At 39.2% G+C, this 22,393-nt stretch overlaps 2 protein-coding genes across 2 annotated transcripts; both read left to right on the top strand.

Annotated features, from left to right (window-relative positions):
* The first annotated feature begins 610 nt into the window (after positions 1-610).
* LOC121376842 lies at positions 611-4,560 on the top strand. Its single transcript, XM_041504632.1, has 5 exons — positions 611-660; positions 1,285-1,381; positions 2,206-2,330; positions 2,989-3,138; positions 3,824-4,560. Exons 1-5 carry the CDS (start codon positions 627-629, stop codon positions 4,342-4,344), a joined length of 927 nt encoding a protein of 308 aa, XP_041360566.1. The 5' UTR covers positions 611-626; the 3' UTR covers positions 4,345-4,560.
* Positions 4,561-9,356: 4,796 nt separating this feature from the next.
* LOC121377492 (adenylate kinase-like) lies at positions 9,357-22,145 on the top strand. The gene is made up of 5 exons (XM_041505504.1): positions 9,357-9,513; positions 16,905-16,950; positions 18,621-18,811; positions 19,891-20,058; positions 21,345-22,145. Exons 1-5 carry the CDS (start codon positions 9,406-9,408, stop codon positions 21,570-21,572), a joined length of 741 nt encoding a protein of 246 aa, XP_041361438.1. The 5' UTR covers positions 9,357-9,405; the 3' UTR covers positions 21,573-22,145.
* Positions 22,146-22,393: the final 248 nt, after the last annotated feature.

The following is a 22,393-nucleotide window of genomic DNA, read 5'->3' as shown; positions in this document are numbered from 1 at the left end:
ATCCTGCCTGTGGGGTGGTGCATATAAAAGATCCCTTGCTGCTAATAAAAAAAAGTAGCCCATGAAGTGGCGACAGCGGGTTTCCTCCTTCAATAGGCCTATCTGTGTGGTCCTTAACCATAATTATGTCTGACGCTATATAACCGAAAATAAAATGTGTTGAGTGCGTTGTTAAATAAAACATTTCCCTCCTTATTGGTATTGATATGTTATGTAGGGGAAGGCAAGAGGAAACTTTATGTAATGCGTTGGCAATCGTCGACAACCAAATGGTCGCAAGCTACTGTGTCTAAAATACAAATGTTTTTCTAAATCTGATGCCACAGATCTTTAGTTTGCCTATTTTCGAGTCCAGTCATGACATTAAACTTACATGTTGTTGACTAGTACCAACGTTACAGAGGAAACCCGACACCCTATACGTCACAGCGCAGGTTCGTTTCACACAGTACCTTGCGATCATTTGATTGTTGACGATTGCCAAAGTATTACATAGTTTCCTCTAGCCTTCCCCTACATATCAGTATCAATAAGGGGAGGGTAGGAGGTGACTCGAGCTAGAACGACTAGTATAACGGTTGATTTTTGATTTCTGTACTGTTATAGGTGGTGACCTCACTATAATAATGGAGCGGTACTTCTTTGCGGTCGCGGTATTTTGTGAGTATTCATACAAGACAATACCATTTTAATATTAACTGACTTAACACAACCTGGACACCTTATGTGTGAGACGGGACGTAGCCCAGTTGGCAAAGCGCTCGCTCGATGCGTGGTCGGTCTGGGATCGATCCCCGTTGGTGGGCCCATTGGGCTATTCTTGCTCCAGCCACGACTGGTATATCTAAGGCCGTGGTATGTGCTATCCTGTCTGTGGGATGGTGCATATAAAAGATCCCTTGCTGCTAATCGAAAAAGAGTAGCCCATGAAGTGGTGACAGTGGGTTTCCTCTCTCAATATCTGTGTGGTCCTTAACTATATGTCTTACGCCATATAACCGTAAATGCAATGTGTTGAGTGCGTCGTTAAATAAAACATTGCCTTCTTCTTATATGTGTAGATTTGCTATTATTATTATTGTTGTTGTTGTTGTTGTTAATTTATTTCTTCGGGGATGGGTGTTTTGTTTGGGGGGGGGGGGTGGGGGGTTCTCTCACTTTGGCTATTATCTAATTACGCTGGTTCTGAGACTACTGTTAAAATAGTCTCTTATTAGTTTTAAGAGAGGTGGTTGTTGTAAAGAGTTTGCCGCTAGAGGCGATTTGACTGTTTCCATGTTTCAGGGTGTTTGATTGAACAGCTGGAGTGTACGACTCAACTCACAGCCTCCACTACACCTCAGTACTTCTACAGCAACAACTACCCCAGCAACTATCCAAAGTAAGTAGTCATAATGATGATAATGGTGATGACGATGGTGGTGATGATGATGATGATGGTGGTGGTGGTTGTGGTGGTGTGGTTGTGGTGGTGGCGATGATGATGATGATTGTGATGGTAGTTGTCATGATGATAGTGATAGTGGTGATGATGGTCATGATGATGGTAGTTGGCGATGATGATGATGGTCATGATGATGGTTGTTGGCGATGATGGTGATGATGACGACGATGATGATGATGATGGTGATGGCATGATGATGATGGCGATGATGATGGTGATGATGATGATCATGATGGTGGCGTTGATGATAATGATGATAATGCGATGATGATGATGATGATGGCGACGATGATGATGGTCGTGGTCATGGCCATGATGATGATGTTGATGATGATAGCGATAATGATGATGATTATGGTGGTGCTTGTGATGATGGCGATGATGATTGGTGTCGATGGAAGTGATGATGATGGTGCTAATAGTGATAATAAATGTGGTGGTGGTGGTGGTGGTGGTGGTGGTGGTGGTGGTGGTGATGATGATGATGATGACGATGATAATGATGATGATGATAGCGGTGGTGGTGATGATGGTAAAGGTTGTTATTTTGTTGACTGCATCTCTGTGAGGTTTTCAAAACAAGTAATGCAAAGTATATTATTTTGTTATATTCTACAAGTGACAGCTTTAAACCCAGACAGACACACGTACGTACGCATGCACACACACGCATCTTTGCAGTGCGATCTATTTAACCAAATACTAGTATATATTAAAGTTTTCTACAATGCGAATTTTTTTATTTTTTTTATTCTTTTCAGCAACCTGTTGGAAAAATGGGAAATCACCACTTCCGTTTCCGGTCACGTGATAAATGCGGCAGCTGTCGACCAGGCCATTGAATACGCATTAACCTGTCGCTACGATAAACTCATGGCATACAGCGGTAATAAAAAAAAAAAAAAAAAAAAAAAAAAAAAAAAAAAAAAAAAAAAAATATATATATATATATATATATATATATATATATATATACACAGTGTATTCAAAGTCATAGACCGGCCTCGGTGGCGTCGTGGTTAGGCCATCGGTCTACAGGCTGGTAGGTACTGGGTTCGGATTCCAGTCTAGGCATGGGATTTTTTAATCCAGATACTGACTCCAAACCCTGAGTGAGTGCTCCGCAAGGCTCAGTGGGTAGGTGTAAACCACTTGCACCGACCAGTGATCCGTAACTGGTTCATCAAAGGTCGTGGTATGTGCTGTCCTGTCTGTGGGAAAGAGCATATAAAAGATCCCTTGCTGCTTATCGAAAATAGTAGCCAATGTGGCGGCAGCGGGTTTCCTCTAAAGAAATTTGTCAGAATTACCATATGTTTGACGTCCAATAGCCGATGATAAGATAAAAATCAATGTGCTCTAGTGGCGTCGTTAAATAAAACAAACTTTACTTTACTTTACTGTGTCAGAATTACTAAACGCTTGACATCCAATAACAGATGATTAATAAATTAATGTCCTTATCAAAATGTTTGATTATGCTGGTCACAAACCACAAACCATAGGTAGTTTCTATCTATTAAAAACCATCTTACTTGTTGCAGGGTTATCGAGTGCAGCAGGAAGTTACAGTCACCTGGAGACGACGTGCGGGTTTTCGCGCCTGCGCACATCCAGCACGGGTCCGTCAATGACGATCATATTCACCACAGACTCGTCACAAACAGCGCGTGGATTCAAAATCAAATACTGGAGTAAGGAACACAAACCCTTCAACAGACGTTAAAGAGCGGGATGGATGGGGTTGGCTAATTCACTATATTCCCATCTCTTCCGTTATTGTAAGACTGTTCATTTGTGTGTGTGTGTGTGTGTGTGTGTGTGTGTGTGTGTGTGTGTGTGTGTGTGTGTGTGTGTGTGTGTGTGTGAAGAGAAAGTTTGTTTGTTTGTTTTGTTTAACGATACCACTAGAGCACATAGATTTATTAATCATCGGCTATTGAATGTCAAACATGGTCATTTTGACAGAGGAAACACGCTACATTTTTCCATCAGTAGCAAGGGATATTTTATATGCACAATCCCACAGACAGGATAGCACATATCACGGCCTTTGATATACGAGAGAGAGAGAGAGAGAGAGAGAGAGAGAGAGAGAGAGAGAGAGAGAGAGAGAGATATTAGGACAGCGTGTGTGTGTGTTCCGTCTAAAAACAATCAAAATACAATTAGTTTCAATAAATGCGACTGGACTGGATGTGTGCGATGCGTGCGTCTCAAAACGCATAGAAATGATCGTATATTGTGCATATGGCCAAAACGCGAGACGCTGGCGTAACAGTCGACCGCACGCACGCGCCGCATCCAATCTAGACTATATGAGCCTCAACTCTTTTACGGCGGCTTCCGTCTTGTAAATCTGTTCATTTGTTCTTGTAGGTAGCTCCTACAGCTTCGCTCTGCTGACAACAACGACGTCGTCGTCCCTCACGCTGGCGAGAGGTGGAACTAACCTCTATCTCGTCCTCGTCATGGTGATCGTGGCGGCTGTCGTCATCACATTGGGCATCCCCGTGTACCTGAAGTACAGAAAACGCGCTGGTGCCCACCGTTTCCCGCGGAAAACCGTCAGCAAGACCATCGCACGAAACCCACAGGGGCAGATCGTCACGAAATACCAAACGAAGTTCATACCGAGACACGTGCAGCACAAGCACACGAATCCAAAAATATCACCCCACCCTCCTCCGCCACAGCCGCCACCCCCTCTATATCCCGGACCGTTAGTAGATCCAGCGTATCCACCTAATGTGTCCAGTTCTGGTGGTCCCCATGGTCCCTCTGCTCCCCCGATGGAACCAGGAGATTTCGTCCCTGCGGCGTTTAATTATGTTCCCCCACCCTCCGAGATGAAAACGTATGGGACAGCGGTCTATCCCCCGCAGTATGGTATGACGTAATGATTCCAATCTATAATTGCTTGTTTGTGTTGTTAGAAGTGTTTGGATTGGATAAATTGATGTCACGTGATTTAAAGTCGCTATATTCATGTTGAGCCACTACAAACACCAGAATGACCAAATTTGTTAAGGGGCGGGAAGTAGCCCAGTGGTAAAGCATTCGACTGATGCGCGGTCGGTCTAGGATCGATCCCCGTCAGTGGGCTCATTGGGCAATTTCTCGTCCCAGCTAGACCGTGGTATGTGTTATCCTGTCTGTGGGACGGTGCATATAAAAGGTCTCTTGCTACTAATGGGGAAAATGTAGCGGTTTTCCTCTCTAAGAATGTCAAACTTACCAAATGTTTGACATCCAATAGCCGATAATTAATAAATTAATGTGCTCTAGTGGTAACGTTAAACAAACAAACTTTTTTGCTGTTTGTTTTTCGTTGTTTGTTTTTCTTGGGGGGGGGGGGTTTCTTCTTTTTTTTTTGCTGGGTTGTGGTGTTTGGTTGGGGGTTTTTGTTTGTTTTTTGCCGGGTTTGTTTGTTGTTTTTTTGTTTGTTTGGGGTTTTTGGGGTGGGATTTTAAAAGGTTTTTTTGTTGTTGTTGTTTTTGTTTGATTGTTGTTGTTGTTGTTTTTGTTGTTGTTGTTTTTGGGGTGTTTTTTTTTGGGGGGGGGGTTATTATTTTAATATATCAGATATTTATTTATTATGTACGACTAGTACAACGTTTTATATATATATAATTCATGTTGACGATTTAATTACAAAGATGTATATGCCAATGGTAAAACAAAAGGTGCAATAACCGAAAATATTTTACACGGTCTAAAGAGACGGAGAGAGGAGCATGGATTGACTGCTTCATCCATACTTATTGACTAGGGAATTGAGAATTTCCGGGGCAAAAACTTGATTTTTAAGGCAGATCCTTTACACTTTGTTGTTGATGTGTGGTGGTGGTGGTGGTGGTGGTAGTGGAAGTGGTTGTATTGCGTGGGGTGCTCGCTACGATGTGTGTGATAGTCTCTAAAGCATGTGTATTCTTATACTATACTGACGGCAAAAAATAAGGGGTCACGCCAACACTAATCAGGAGAGAGTGACTGCAAACGAAACCCTAATCTATATTATCAGGAAGTTACTGACATTCAGTCTAACATTACATTTCCGTATGACACTGGGCCGATAATAGTGACTGAACTATGGTTTATAATACCAAGTGTTCCCTTTTTTCTTTTGTTTCTCTCAGTATATATATTATAGTGCTTAAAAACATTTCTGACGAGTTTTTTCAGACCTCCCAGTAAAGTGCTATTCCATACGTTGACTTAGAAAACAAAGACCAAATCGTGACTACTGTGCGTCTCAGCTCACAAACAATATAATAGTAGTTTCTAAACGTTATTGGTGTTACTGAAAATCGGTTTACAGAGAATCGGATTTTGAGGGCTATCACATCGGGTATGTTGTGTATTTTTGTTTTTGTTTTTGTTTGTTGTTGGGTTGGGGTTTTTTTTGTTGGGTTGGGGTTGGGATTGGGGGGGGGGGGGGGGGGGTGTATTTGTTGTTTTTGTCTGTTTGTGGGTGGGGAGGGAGGATGGTGTTATTCGTGGGGTGGGGAGGGGGGAGGGTTGGAGGGGGTTTCTTGGTAGGTTTTCGATTCATACTTGCATGAACCGAAAAATAATTTCGGTCAGTTTTAGATATTGTTTTAGCCCGAGTACTTTGCCATTCGAGAGCTGGACAGACATTTGGACGGTTATGAGAGCGATCATAACCGTGTCCTAAGTGTCCGTCTGGTTGTGTTTTTGATAACACTTGAATATGTGTGGTAGTGTGTACCTATACACTGTACATGTTTCTTTGTTATTTTCTCATGGAATAAACTTATAAATTATACACATGCAATTCATTCGTTCAAGTGTCTCTGTTTGACGCCTAAAACAAATCCGTGTCCGGTGGCGATTGTGTATGTAGTATTTGCGCTCGCGCGTGCGCGTGTAAATGTGTATGTGTGTGTGCGTGCGTGTGTGTGTGTGAGTGTCTCCACGAGTACTCGGTCACGGGTCGAGTCTAGCAAGACTAGTCCGTTCACAGAACTCGAGTACCCGTACAAGTAAGACAATGTCAATGTAGAGCAACTATTTCACCAGTAATTATAATCAGCGATACAAGTTACACAATAATTATATGATTATTTGCTAGTTTCGCCTTTTAATCTGGCTGTCCGTACGTCCGTCACAACACTGAACGTATCAACCGGTTTCTAAATGCAATACAATGGCATGATTTGGCATTCACGTTCAATACCGGAATTAAGATGTATAATGCTATTTTACGTTATTCCTTTGTCTCATTATCATTATGTAAGTGTCACCGGCCTCGGTGGAGTAGTGGTTATGCCATCGCACTTCTGGCTGGTAGATACTGGGTTCGTATCCCATCTGAGGCAATGGGGGATTTCCCATGCCAACCCAGAGTGAGTGCACCGCTAGGCTCAATGGATAGGTGTAAGGCCACATACACTGTGTTTCACCCACTTCACGGGCTCGATTATGGGTGGGTCTCCCGAGTGTATGACCCCACATGGGAGATGATTACCCGGCATGCACTGCAGGTTCCGTGTACCCCGGGCTCGGGTGATACCGAGATAGCTGGCCTTAGACCACAATTAATTTCGCTATATAATTCTATATAGCCTTAGTCGCTATAACATTTTTATTAATATCAGCAGGCCCGTGAAGTTTTGTATGTACCTTTGCCTGCATGGGGGACACATACCCTGAAAAGGACAACCCCTGTTGTCCAGCTCTTTCTCCCAGCATATTGGTTTAAACAGACACACCCTCTAAACCAGGCCGGAGTACACCCATTTTACACAAAAAGCACTACTTTTGCATGGGCCGGAATTACCACAAACAAGTCTTCAATGTCAGCAAGTTACACATGTTTACAAACTACATGCTATCCCCTGTCACTTCAGTCAAACAGTTGCCACTTCATAGCTATCTGCCGGTCAAATTTCCGGATTTTCGACAACCAAATGGGAAGATAACTGTAATCTGAGGCCAGCTCAACTGACAGTAAGTGTGGAGCACGGACCTGTCAAGTAGTTCCATACCGAAATGGAAATACTGCGGCTTCACCATTCATCTCATCATCATCCATGTTTGTAATGTCCAAAATAAAAAAAATAAAAAAATGTCTTTGTCTCTGTGTTAAATGTTTATGGCGTTAATAAATTTAAAAAAAAAAAAAAAAAAAGATAAGAAAAATCATTATGTAAGTGTCGGGTACTCGGGGCCCGGATCGAGTTTGACCCTCGAGTACTCGAGTCCGATATGTTGGACTCGTGGAGTCCCTAGTATGTGTGTGCGTGTGTATATATGTGTGTGTATGTGTCTTTGTGCGTGTAGTGTATTTGCGCGCGCGTATATGTGTGTGAGAGTGTTTGTGTATGTGTGAGTGTGTGTGTGCGCGCGTGCGTTCCCCAGATTTATAAAAAAATCATTTCAACTTATGTTCTATTTATGTCCAAATGTCCGTCTAGCTCTCTTACAGTCAGAGTATTCGGGCTACTTATTTTCGTGCTTATCGTTCTTGATTATATCCAATTATGGTTCAAGCACGCTGTCCTGGGCACACACCTCAGCTATCTGGGCTGTCTGTCCAGGACAGTGGTTTAGTTGTTAGCTGGTTAGTGAGAGAGAAGAGAGTGTAGTGGCCTTACACCCATTGAGCCCTTAAGAACTCGCTCTGGGTTGGAGCCGGTACCGGGCTGTGAACCCTGTACCTACCACACCCTGTAGACCGATGGCTTCACCACTGTGCCACCAAGGCCGGTTTATTTATTTTTTAATGCCTTCCACTCACCCCCATCATATGTTTTACATATAATAAATAATATATTTCTGTTCGTTCTTTCGTATATTCAGGGCGGGGCGTAGGCCAGTGGTAAAGCGCTCTCTTGATGCGCGGTCGGTCTGGGATCGATTCCCGTCAGTGGGCTTTTTGTCGTTACAGCCAGTGAATCAAGACCGGTATATCAATGGCTATGGTATAGGGCCTCCACGAGTCCAATGTATTGGACTCGAGTACCGCACTCAAGGGCCAAACTCGACCCGAGCCTGAGACCCATTGCTACTATATAATGGAAAAATGTAGCGGGTTTCCTATCTAAGACTATATGTAAAAATTACAAAATGTTTTATATCCAATAGCCGATGATTAATAAATCAATGTGCTCTAGTTGTGTCGTTAAATAAAGCTAATTTTTAATACATTGCAAACCAGGCTGATAACTCTTTTGTATAGGCTGTGGCGCTGTGCACTGTGCGAAAAGAAACCTCGCTGTGGCCATGGGTGTCCGCCGGAGTTTGGCCATGGAGGGGCGGGATTTAGCTCAGTCGGTTGAGTGAACCACCTCGAGCTTGAGGTGCTTGCGTCGCAGGATCGAACCACCTCGATAGAACCATTCAACTGAATGGGTTTTGTCTCGTTCCAACGAGTGCACCACAACTGGTCAAAGGCCGTGGTATGTACTTTTCTGTCTGTGGGAAAGTGCATAAGGGATTTTTAAAATGTAGCAGGTTTCCTCTGATGACTGTGTCAGATAAATTTACCAAATGTTTGACATCCAATAGCCGATGATTAATTAATCAATGTGCTCTAGTTATATCGTTAAACAAAACAAACTTGTTTGTCCATGGAGTGACAAAACATGTTGGCACATGGCAACGTCTAGTCAAGGTCAAGCATACTTAAGATTGGCGGAAACAAAACTTAGTGAACATTGGATGGCTTTATGGCTGCGGCTAGCCTGAGGACTCTGACCGTAAGAGAGCAAGACGGACATTTGGATATTACGGCCAGAGCAAAATGTATATTAAAACTTCGCAATCTGTGCCTACCAAACGGTAGTCAAAGATTCCCGCTCTAATAGTAGTAAATTCCATAGTAGGAAAAAAAGGCGTCCCCTGTGGGACGGACTATAGATTGGAGGAATTTAAGCACAAACACTAATACCGGTTAACGTGTGACCTTGCTCGTGTTGGAATCAGCAGAAGTAACCATGCCGGCGATTCCCCCAGCAGCCAAAGCATCCGATGACTTCTCGACATCGATGAAAGGAGTTAAGGCCATTTTACTTGGACCCCCAGGTTCGGGAAAAGGAACACAGGTCAGCTGACATTGCTAACTGTTGGTGTATGTTTTACGTAACATAATGTCAAGGGGACATAACTCTACTGGTCACTTGCAGGTGAAATGAAAGGAATATTTGTATTTATGTTACAACTTTGACGGAAAGATATCCGCCCGGTCTCTCTCCCCCCCCCCCCCCCCACACCCCACTCCCTCATCAATGTAAAGAGGGATTTTTTGATGGGGCTTATATATGGAATGAATGGGGGGGGGGGGGGGGGGGGTAAGAGACCAGGCCAATATTTTGCCTATTGGGATATTCTGGTCAAGACTAGGTTTTTCGCATTTCCTTCATATATCATCTCGGTATCTATTATGAAGGGGTATAATATCTGCCTGCACCCCCAACAATATTTGTTAAAATTAGTGTAAGTTTAGGGTTAGGGTTAGTTATAGACAATACCTTTTTAAGCATTTTGTTCTATAAAAGCAACATATCTTTATATTTCGTAATCCAATATCACTACATTTTGCTTTTGAAAAATTAGACATTTTGACTATTCTTTGTAAAATTTCCTCCAATACAGTGATTTTATTGATGCTTTTGGTAGAAATATAGCACAGAAGACACAATGACTCGAATGAGGCATTATCGGACTAAAGGTTCGTTTTATTCCATAAACACTCGGTTCATTCCGTCAAAATACACGCTATGAGATTTAAAAATATTAAAATGCAGTCTCACTTGTTGATCCACTGCGTGGCCGAGTGGATACAGTGCTCGGCTACAGTCCCGATTTTCTGGAATTTGAATCCAGACCCTAGCACTTGATATCGCTAATTCAATACCCCAAATGCAGGCGGAAATCTGGTGAAAAGTCTGTAGACATTATTCTCTAAAACTTTGTCCAATTGCAGATCCCAGAAAAAAGCGTTTATAATCTAGTGTGGCCCAATGTTTCCTCAGTTAATATAAATCAGTTTATTCCGGTATAGAAGCTTACAACAGTCAAGTTGAGATGTCATGTTTTAGCATATTATTACTGCAGTAGATCACATTATCACACACAGGAATAATTTTGACAGCATTCATCTTTTCTTCAAAATTGCCGCCGTAGTGCTGTTGCAAAATTGATTTGCGATGGCACTTAACTGCCGTAGCAAACTTATCCGAATTTCAAGGGCTGATTATGACGCGGTATGTATTTTGGTGCGCTATTTTTAAATAACAGTTGTGCATCATCAAAGAAAAGCTATGATGTCAAATGCAGAAATTTTTAACGGAAGTAAAAATATTTTATTGATAAGAATAATGCAATGTGTTCCATTTGCCAGTTTGCAGTAAGTATAAACAATTATAAATACCATGTAACTAAAAGTACTATTTTCCGTAAGGCACTTTTTCAACATACATAAACATCCATCGATCTCCAAATTTTCGCAGTGAATTTTACTCACCTGCTGTACGAAACATTGTCGTTTGCTACTATAGTGAAATAAACACACGGAAATTAGATCACCCCTATGTCCATCTATATCTATGGATGTCAGAATGAGTCCCTTGTCCTTATTTTACATGCACTGCATACGATTATATTGGGTTAGGATTAAACGACGTTCAAGTGCATATTACATCTTAAAATAATATGTTTCACATGAAATGTGTAGTGGACATTGTTTTAAATAATACTTAGTGTTTTCCCTAGCTTGTTTTAGCATGGTGCGGCACCATGCCTCAGTAGCCTAGCACCATCTTGCCTTAAATCAGCACTATGCTACCTTGAGATTAAACAAGCCTTTTTCAGTAATTAATTCTAAAATTGCCGTTATAAAACACCCAAAAAGGTATTATTAATGAATGAAGTATGCTGTTTATATATTTTGCCATTCATTTATTAAAGAAAACATATAAATTACAGTTGGTCACTATAATTGGTCGTAACTGGCGATTTTTAATTCTTTATAAAATATTAGAAACTTTTCATTTTGGGGGTATCACCGCTTATAAAAATAACGGAAGTGGCAGTGTTCATCATTAAAAGTATTTTTCTTGGACACCAAATTATATATCACCACCTTTACAAAAATGAAACTACTTTTTATCACCTGGCGATATCAGTGCAATCGATTCATTCGATGAAGAAATAAAAAGAACTCAGACATGTTATCCTAATTTAGGGGATCACCTTTATTTTTTTAGATATCTTGAAATCTTAATTAAAATAATATTTCGCAAAGTCGACCAATACCCAACGATAGGCCTACACGTAGCCCAAGTACTCGGACTAGCCTATATGTTAACCATGTTTCCCACCACTTCTGTAACTTCTGCTAATTGGATCAGGTTTCAGTGTCATTCTTCTCACTGGTGTTATCATCAGATAAGTGTTTGATTCTATGTTCAGTATTACTGGACTGTATTTATCATATTCATCCAATACAGTTAAAGTTAGAGAACATTGATTTATTAATCACCGGCTATTGGATGTCAAACATTTGGTAATATTGACCTATAGTCTTACAGAGGAAACCTGCTACATTTTTCTATTAGTAGCAACAGATGTTTTACATGCACCATCCCACAGACAGTATAGCACATACCACGGCCTTTGATATGCCAGTCGTTGTGCACTGGATGGGATGAGAAATAGCCCAGTGGCTCCACCGACGGGGATCGATCCCAGACCTACTGTGCATCAGGCGGGCGATTTACCACTGGACTACATGTACGTCCTGCTCATCATCTAATACAGATACTGTTTCTTCCGTTTCCACTTAGTCTTGGTTTTCTATTTTGAATTCCAAAATGTGCTTCAAAGAGTAGGCCTAGTTAGAAAACCAACTCCAATACAATAATATGAAGTGAGAAAAGTGAACAGATATTATAATAATTTAATAATTATCACAAGCACATACATACACACACACCAATAATAATTATAATAAAATTGGTTGAGGGAGAAACAATCTCTGCATGTTAATCTCTAGACCAGCTTATGCAATGACGTATAATAAAGGTATATAAATGAAATGTTTCTGTTACCGTACCGCAATGTGTGTGCAGACGACAGTAAATTTGTTTGCAAATGATGGTAAAATAAATAACTAAAAATGTAGTATTGTTACATATATACAGGTATATATATATTTGTAGGAAATGATTTAGTTTTCAGTATTTAGATTATAAATAGAAATAGGAATAGAAATATAGTGGTGTTGATTGTAGTTCACAGAACAGGTAGGCCATGCAACCCAATATGATCCTAATTTGATGTTTGGTCTAACTTACGAATATTGTATATAACTTCTGGAAAATTTGCTGAACTTTGTTATGTATAATCATGTACATTATAAAAACATGTGATACTTGCATACCATATCGATATATAGGACTTCTCCCTATGCTTGTAAATGTGTATCAAAGTACTGATGGTATCGCTAACGATCTCGACGAATGTTCTCAGGTACAAAATACAAAATAGTAACCAAACAATATTTACATACAGATATATGTTTACTTCAAACTAATCTTCATGTAAAGAAGAAGATGTCATCTTCTAAATTCTTCAAAACAAACAACGCAAACAGCATGTCAACTTTTACTTCCGCGTTTACATATGACGTCAAACTCGGTTTCTGACGTCATGCTAAGTTGTAGGTTTTTGCGTGTGACGGCTCATATATTGAATTTAATGTTTATATTTTAATGATATATATACGTTAGGTTATGTCTCTGTAAATAATAACAAGAAAAACATCGTTATTTTTACACTACGTGAGATCGTTGCTTATCTGCGTCAAAACACATACCGCGAGGATAGATTTACAAAATTCAAGTGACATGTCGCAAGTATTTAACAGAAGAATCTATTCAAAACAGTTAACACACTGGCAACATATGTTCAACGTAAACAAATAATTTTAAGGAAATATTGACCATTGACCGGCTCCGTTACCAGGGAATTAGTCTAACTCAGAATCACTATCAAAGGATCCATTTTCGTTGGTTTTTTGGGGCGGGGGGTTGTTGTTTGTGTGTGTGTGGGGGGGGGGGGTGGGTTATTTTTTATAGCTATATCGGCATTTCAACGTTGGGGGTGTTAAAATCTGAAAACGTTTGGTCTGAACATCCATTATTAAAGGTCTACATTTATCAAAAACATAATTCACTATTGTATCTACGTATACCTTTTATAATATATCAATAAAAAAATTCAAATTACTTGTTTTTAATATATTCGCAATAAAAAGTCGTGGTTTTCCCAAGTCGCGGTTTTTGGCAAGCGAAAGCCTCTTAAACTTCAAGAGTTAAGTCACGTAACCCCATAACACACTAGCCGGCATAACATGAAAGTGTGATTCGCAGCCTTTCAGACATTTTACATGGAAGTGGAACACCTGTATTTTTAAAACGCGAAAATGCTATTCTATTGAATTGAATGGTATGTGTGGAATATTATTTTGAAGATATCTTTCAAATGTGAAACATGGTGAACCATTGTTCGGTGTATGGATGTACAAAAGCTGCAGTTAAAGGCAAAAGAAGTTTGCATATTTTTCCGAAAGACAAATCGACATTGTTTGCATGAACACGTGTGTATTGGAAAGGACCGTCAAGATGGGATTCGATTTGCAGTGACCACTTCACACCTGGGGATTATGACAATTATCTAAGATGGTTGATGGGAATGGCATTTTTGTTTTTTTATGTTTAATAATGTAATCTTCATGTATTTTTTATATACATGTATATACTGTATATTAAAAGTATTTTTTATATATACTGATATCAAGAGTTATGGAACATGTACTGTTATCACGAACAGACCTGAGTACATCGGACTATCAGTTTGGTTTTAAAAAGTGGGACATTTAAGGAAGTTATTAACTTTTACATTTCACAAGGTAGTTCTGTGTATGTTTGCTTTTTGGATGTGAAAAAAGCCTTTGACCGAGTAAATCACTGGACATTATATATGACACTTTTGAAAAAAGGCGTGCCTACTTTTGTAGTTCACTTTCTCAAAGCATGGTATTTAACCCAATTGTTTAGTGTAAAATGGGGTGCATATATTTCCTGTAAGTTTAATGTAACAAATGGCGTCCGTCAAGGTGGGGTAATATCACCCTTATTATTTAATATATATATATTGATGACCTTAATCTACAGTTATCAAAATGTGCAGTTGGGTGTAATGTTGGTGGGGTGTTTCTAAATAACTTCAGTTTTGCTGATGATTTGTCACTTCTTTGCCCATCTATTTCTGCATTAAGAAAAATGTTAACGATTTGCGAGAAATTTGCAGAAGATTATGATATTATATATAATACAATGAAAACTGTTTGTATGTGTATTGAGCCAGAAACTCTAAGTTGATCAAAGTGCCTTCGATATATTTGTGTGGTGATGTATTGAAATTTGTTGACAACTATAAATGTCTAGGTCATATTATATGCAAAAAACATGAAAGACGATAAAGACATTAAACGACAGTATAGAGCCCTTTGTGTACGTGCAAACATGTTGTTGCAGCGATTTTCAAAATGTTCAGAATCTGTTAAAACACAATTATTTGTGAGTTATTGTAGTAATTTGTACGCGGGTGCATTATATGGGTGAAATGTACATAGGATACCATGAAGGATCTTAACATATGTTATAATAATGCATACCGATGGATGATCAGACAATGACGACCATACAGTGCCAGCAAGATATGTTTGTCAGTCATCGAGTAAAAAGCTTTGGCGCTTTACTTCGCTCAACAGCATATTCGCTGAAGAGCAGAATCGAAACAACTTCAAACGACCTACTTGCCCACCTGCGGTGTACAACTGTGTACGTCAAATCTGTATGTGTAAATCGCTGGCACAAGCTGCTGTATATTATGTAATCAGTTTTGTATGTGATGTTTATATATGTTCTATGGATCTCTGATCTGAAATAAAAATCTATTATTATTATTAATAATGTGCCATGATTGTGGACCTTTAAAATGTTGAATCATGTAAACAACGCATGTTTGTAATGCCATTTTAGCCATACATTTAATTTTTGCTTCCATTTAAGCCATATAGCCATAGACTGTAGTACCATTTGAACCAAAGCTAGGTTCTGTTTTGTCCAGTTTGCTTCCATTTTCGTTTGGGGTCGTTTTGGCACGGTTCCGATTTTGCTATAATCCGTTTCCAGTATGTCACGCTTGCGCAGTTTGAAGGTCACAACTAGTCTAAATTTAGGCAATAAGGTACATGTGTAGTTTGTCATCATTATGAACCATTTGTTTGAATGGTTTGGAATTCTGGCATAGCTGACGCTGACTCGCGGATTCAATGCAAAACAAGTAAAATAATGAAATAAATGAATAAATTTACAGTTGGTCGGAAAAAACCCAGATCGCCCGTGGGGACTGGTAGTTGCTTTTTTTAACTCGTCCGTCAGAATTTCTACTCGCACTTGGCGAGCAGGCGAGTACCTTCTGCACCCCTATTTTCTGCAAAACTAATTTTTAAAAAGCATTGCCGTGGGCAGTATTTAAATTGCCATCAGTGGACCATTTCACACACAGCAGTATTGTTTTTAAATTGCTGTAGGAGACATCTTAAATTCGAGCCCTGCTATGGACATTAGGGAACTATGGTTAGCTATATATATATACTGTATACAGTACCTCTACATTTTGCCTGTGATAAACAAGACATTTCAGATATTCTGTGTATACTTTTTATCCAAAAGAGTACTTTTTTGTGCTCTTTACGTTGATGAGGGAGTTGGGGGGGGGGGGGGGGGGGGGGGACCAGGCAGATATCTTTCAGATTTTTCGGAAGACGTGGAGTTTGAATCCAAACCTTATAAGTTAGATAATATTCTTCGTTTGTATGCCTTAAAGGGACATTCCTGAGTTTGCTACAATTTTTAAGAGGTTATCGACTAAATGAGACTTTTTTAACGATTGTAATTACATATCAAATATATTTTTCTGCATAAAATATTAGTGGCTGTATATCAAACATGTTTCTGAACATTCTAATATTTGTACTAGGTTAAATTTCACTTTTATTTCCTAAGAAATTTTTTTTGGTTATGTATGAAAATATTTACAGACAAAATCCAGTTTGGGCTTCTTACAAATATCAAGACGACGAGAAACACATTGAATATACAGACACTGCTATTCTAAACAAGAAAATATATTTAATATGTAAGTTTAATCATAGAACTATTTTTATTAGTTGGAAACACCTTGCAATGCAGAAAACTCAGGAATGTCCCTTTAATACATGTAATTCTCTTTCCAATTAAATTGTTAGCGAACTGAGCTCTCTAGTACAGTATAACCCTAATAATTCTTATCAGTGTTTTAACAAGGTATAAAATTTCTTTAAAACATTAATGCAAACATGTTTACTGTTGTTGTTTTTTCGCAGGCTCCGATGATGGCAGAAAAATATTGTTCTTGTCACTTGTCAACAGGTATGTGTTTTGTCACTACTCAACAGGTATGTGTTTTGTCACTACTCCGTTAATTTTTTTTATACATGTACCAAAGTTTGTTATTAATCCCCTACTGGTCCAACTGAAGGGGACTACATGTACTCCTATATATCTGTCTGTCTGTCCATCTGTCTGTCTGTCCATCTGTCTATCTGTCCATCTGTCCATCTGTCCCACATACACGTGTATGTTTTCTGGATGCTTTTTTTTTTAGAAGGTTTTGAAATATTGAGCTGAAATTTTGTTTATTGGTTTATCACATACTGTTACAGATCAAGTTTGACTTCCATGACGATTTATCCATTTTTAGCAGACTAATGGTCCTTGAACTCAGGAGATGTTAAAATGCGTTTTCCGGATTTTTGCAATTCCTGGAGATATCAAGATGAAATTTTATATAAATAGCTTTGTCATTTGTATATAGCTTTACAGATCTAATTGAAGTTTCATAGTGATTTACCCACTTTTCAGAGTTATGACCCTTGAATTTAGGAGATACGAAAAATTGTTGGACCCGGTAGGGGACATGTATTGGTTTAGCAGTGCTCTCAAAATGCTTGTTAAATTATTATTTTTAAATAGTTTTTTCTATAGACAGAATGTCAGCTAGCAGACCACCTTCTTCATTGTTGATTTGTTTCTTGTTTAGGAAAATTAATAGACCTGTTGATGCAAACAGATGTGAATTGCACCTAGAGTGCTCTGTGAAGCCTTCTCTGATTGGTCAGAAAATTTATTGCGTTTGGCATATCGCAATCACTTACGGTTGAAGTTGGCAGGGTTCTGACAACGTCAGAAAATCGGTTACCGTGTATTTGATAAGCATTGGCGACGTTGTAACGATATCTGGGTGGGGGGGGGGGGGGGGGGGGGTTCAGTTTGAGTCATTGTGATATCAAATAATCTACACTAACAATGTGACATATTACATGTATTTTACCTATTCTTTCTCATACATATTTCTGGTTCCAGCCAGTGCACCACAACTGGTATATCAAAGGCTGTGGTATGTGCTATCATGTCTGTAGGATGGTGCATATAAAAGATCCCTTGCCACTAATGGAAAAATGTAGCATGGGTTTCCTCTCTAAGACTATATGTCAAAATTACCAAATGTTTAACATACAATAATAAATCAATGTGCTCTAGTGGTATCGTTAAACATTTCTTTCCTTCATATAGTGTTTTCCCTAAAAATTTGGCAAGGCATGGTAGACAAAAGACTGGGTGCAATTAATTGCACCCATTTTCGGGACACTTTTTTGCATTAAAAATACACAAAAAATAATTGAAATAAACATAAATGTAATTAATGTTCTTGCTTTAATAAATGAATGGCAAAATATATAACAGAGATATTTTTATTAATTAATAATAAAATGTTTTAGTGTTTCATCAAGGCAATTTTAGAATTAATTATTGAAAAAGGCTTGTTTAATCTCAGGGCAGCATGGCACAGGTTAAGGCAAGATGGTGCTAGACTATTGAGGCATGGTGCTGCACCATGCTAAAACTAGCTAGGGAAAACACTGTTCATAGTTGATTTGTTTCTTGTTGTGTCATTGTGATATCAAATAATCTAGTGACATAATACATATATTTAACTGTTTATCGTATCTGATACATTCTAACGTTTTCTACTGTTTCAGGTGACATGTTGCGTGGTGTCGTGGCGACTGGTAACAGTCTAGGTCAGCGTATCAAGAAGGTCATGGACGCAGGTCAGCTCGTTAGCGATGACCTGGTCGTCGAGCTAATTGACCAAAACCTTGACAAGAAGGAATGTAAAAACGGCTTCCTCCTCGATGGATTTCCTCGGACTGTGGCCCAAGCCAAATCTGTAAGTCAACGTTTTCATTGCGCTATTTCTTGCTCCAGCCAGTGCACTATGACTGGTAAATCAAAGTCTGTGGTATGTGCTATCCTGTCTGTGGGATGGTGCATATAAAAGCTCCCTTGCTGCTAATCGAAAAGAGTAGCCCATGAAGTGGCGACAGCGGGTGTCCTCTCTCAATATCTGTGTGGTCCTTAACCATATGTCTGACGCCATACAACTGTAAATAAAATGTGCTGAGTGTGTCGTTAAATAAAACTTCATTAAAGTGTAACCTTTAGGTTACTGGATTAATTTTTAACAAATACTATGTTGAGTGGGTACAAGCTTATAATTTTTACTCATATATTCATTCATATTCACTTAAATGTTTTATAAATACATAAAACAAAGTTCATATTTGAATCGGTACATATTATTTTCGAGGATTATTTAAAAAAAATTATGGTATTTTAGATCAGTTAATATTGATTAAAATTAGAATTTTTTTTGAAAAAGTCGCGTTTACTTACAGGCATTTGTGGCCAGCTGTCCAATATTTATTTCCATTATTCCCAGTAACAGTGGTTTTCTGACCAGAATTTTTTGGTTTAAAAACGAACTACGATTCATATCCCAATATTTGCAATTTTGGTGATTTTCGTTGTTGGTAAAACAATCAATTTTTTTTATCAAATTAGCTGTCACAATCCGCTATCAATCCCTGAAAATGCACAGCACTGGGTTTTTTGTAGTGTGTTTTAGATGATAAATAATATTCGGGATAAAATTCATATTCCTGTTCAGCTAATAAATTTTCCGTCCTGATATAGAGCAGTGAAAACCCCTCTAAACTGGACACCCTCAGGACCAAGACAAACGTCCGGTCTTAAGAGGGATCCAGTTTAGAGAGGTTAAGTTCTGTACTGATTTTTTAAAAGTGACTCTGTAAAACGTCCGGTATTGAAGGAATTCTGGTTTACAGAGGTTAAGTTCTGTCCAAGTTTTTAAAAAGTGACTGTAAAACATCCGGTATTGAAGGAATTCCGGTTTACAGAGGGTCTGGTCTTGAGAGGTTTCACTGTGTAGACGTTGCATATTTTCAGCTGGACGAGTTGCTGGCTAAGAGAAAGACGGCGCTGGATGCCGTGATCGAGTTCGTGATCGACGACTCTCTGCTGGTGAAACGGATCACTGGTCGTCTCTTTCACATCAAGAGTGGGCGGAGCTACCACACAGAGTTCAACCCGCCTAAAGTACCCATGGTGGACGATGTAAGCACTGGTTATTTTTATCTGTTTCAGGGCTAGCTCTTGGTGACCAGAAAATTTCGCCAAATTATCTCAAAAATGCTAAACCTATAGCTATTTTTCAACAAAATATCAACTATTACACAAATTACTTTCGCCAAATTAAAATAAAATTTGCCAAGTGTTCATAAAATTCACAATTGGCGAATTTGGCAAGTAGCAAAGCTAGCCCTGTGTTTTTCTACTGTCGGTTGAATGCAAGCTGATCTGTAGGATTGACCCTATTTGTTTTTAAACACTGCCATATATTTTTCACTATTAGATAGATAGATCGATAACAATTTAACGTGTCCATATACCACTAGGGTTTCGAACACGCCCATCCAGAGTCCGACCTCCAATAATAACGACTCAATGGGTAGGTGTAAGGCCACTACACCCTCTTCACTCTAACTAACCACTAACAACTAACCCATTGTCCTGGACAGACAGCCCAGATGAGCATGAAAATAAGTTGAAATGAAATGAATGGGACTCGTAGGGGACATGTATTGCTTTCAACTTATTTTCGTGCTTATATCCAATTACGGTTCAAACACGCTGTCTTGGGCACAAACCTCAGCTATCTGGGTTGTCTGTCCAGGACAGTGGGTTAGTAGTTAGTGAGAGAGAAGAAGGTGTAGTGGCCTTAGGCTTACACCTATCCATTGACCTTTAAGAACTCGCTCTGGGTTGGAGCCAGTACCGGGCTGTGAACCCTGTACCTACCAGCCTGTAGTCCGATGGCTTAACCACTGCACCGCCAGTTGTATTGCTTTAGCAGTACTCCCAGAATGTTTGTTACATGTGTATACATACAGGGATTCATCTATGTGTTCTGTGTAGAAGTGTAACGATATACTTGAATATTCGGTACACCGAACACCGATCTGTCTCATAGAACTTTGCATTCATATTTGTCACTTGCTGAACCGAATACATGAATATTTGTATGTAAAGTGTTCGCTCGATGTGCGGTCCGTCTGGGATCGATCCCCGGTGATGGGCCCATTGGGCTATTTCTCGTTCCAGCCAGCGCACCACGACTGGTATATCAAAGGCTATGGTATGTACTACCCTGTCTGTGGGATGGTGCATATAAAAGAACCTTTGCTGCTAATTGAAAAGATTTAGCCCATGAAGTGGCGGCAGCGGGTTTCCTCTCTCAATATCTGTGTAATCCTTAACCATATGTCCGATGCCATATAACCGTAAATAAAATGTGCTGAGTGCGTTGTTAAATAAAATATTTCTTTCTTTCTTTCTAACAGGTAACTGGAGAGCCTCTTATACGCAGGTCGGACGACAATGAACAAGCGTTGAAGAAGAGACTGGACGCTTATCACCAACAGACGAAACCGCTGGTCGACTACTACAAGAAACAGAACCTGCACGTCCCCATCAATGCTGCCCTGCCCCCCCAGGCTGTGTTTCAGGTTATCCAGTCCATGTTTAGTCAGAAGAAGTCGAAGGACAAAGTCCTGTTCTTTCAGAATTAGTCCTGCTAGCCTTAACTTAGACCAAACTACAACGGATTCTGGTTAAACTGGATTTTTTTTTCTGGAAACGGTATTTTTCTACACAATTGATTTTTTTTTTTTTAACATATTGTCACAATGCAGGGCTATAGATTGCACCAAAGCTGAGGCGTTAAAGCAGTGTTTCTGCCAGAACAATATTTTTGGGTATGGCGCTATGGAACTAAATGCAACCACAGTCAACAAGGGGGTAATGGAAGCCTCCCCATGAGAAAGAAAATGGGTTAAGTTTAGGGTTAGGGTTAAGAAAATCATACAGTAATGATAAAAGAGCAATTAATTTTGTCAAAAGGTTAACTTTTGAAAAAAAGAACATTCTGCAAAAAATATGGGTATGGCGCCATACCCGTTTTACCCTTTGGCAGAAAGCCTACAAAGTGTGTGCCCAAAATAGAAATACTCCTAATCTCAAAGCATTTCACCTCTTAAAGGGACATTCCTGAGATTGCTGCAATTTTTATGATGTTATCGACTAAAAGAGACTTTTTAACAATTGTAATTACATATCAAATATATTTTTCTGCATAAAATATTAGAGGCTGTATATTAAACATGCTTCTGATTGTTCTAATATTTGTACCAGGTTAAATTTCATTTTATTTCCTAAAACATATTTGTTTTGTACATCGGAAATTATTTGAAGAGAAAATCCATTATGGCCTTCTTACAAATATTAAGATGACCAGAAACACATTGAATATACAGCACTGATATTCTAAACAAGAACATATATTTAATATGTAAGTTTAATCGTAGAAATATTTTATTGGTCGGAAACATCT

The sequence above is a fragment of the Gigantopelta aegis genome, chromosome 7, assembly GCF_016097555.1.
Source record: "Gigantopelta aegis isolate Gae_Host chromosome 7, Gae_host_genome, whole genome shotgun sequence".
In the NCBI taxonomy this organism is placed as follows: domain Eukaryota; kingdom Metazoa; phylum Mollusca; class Gastropoda; order Neomphalida; family Peltospiridae; genus Gigantopelta; species Gigantopelta aegis.
The sequence above is the reverse complement of the archived record's forward strand: the minus strand, read 5'-3'. Positions and strand labels throughout refer to the sequence as shown.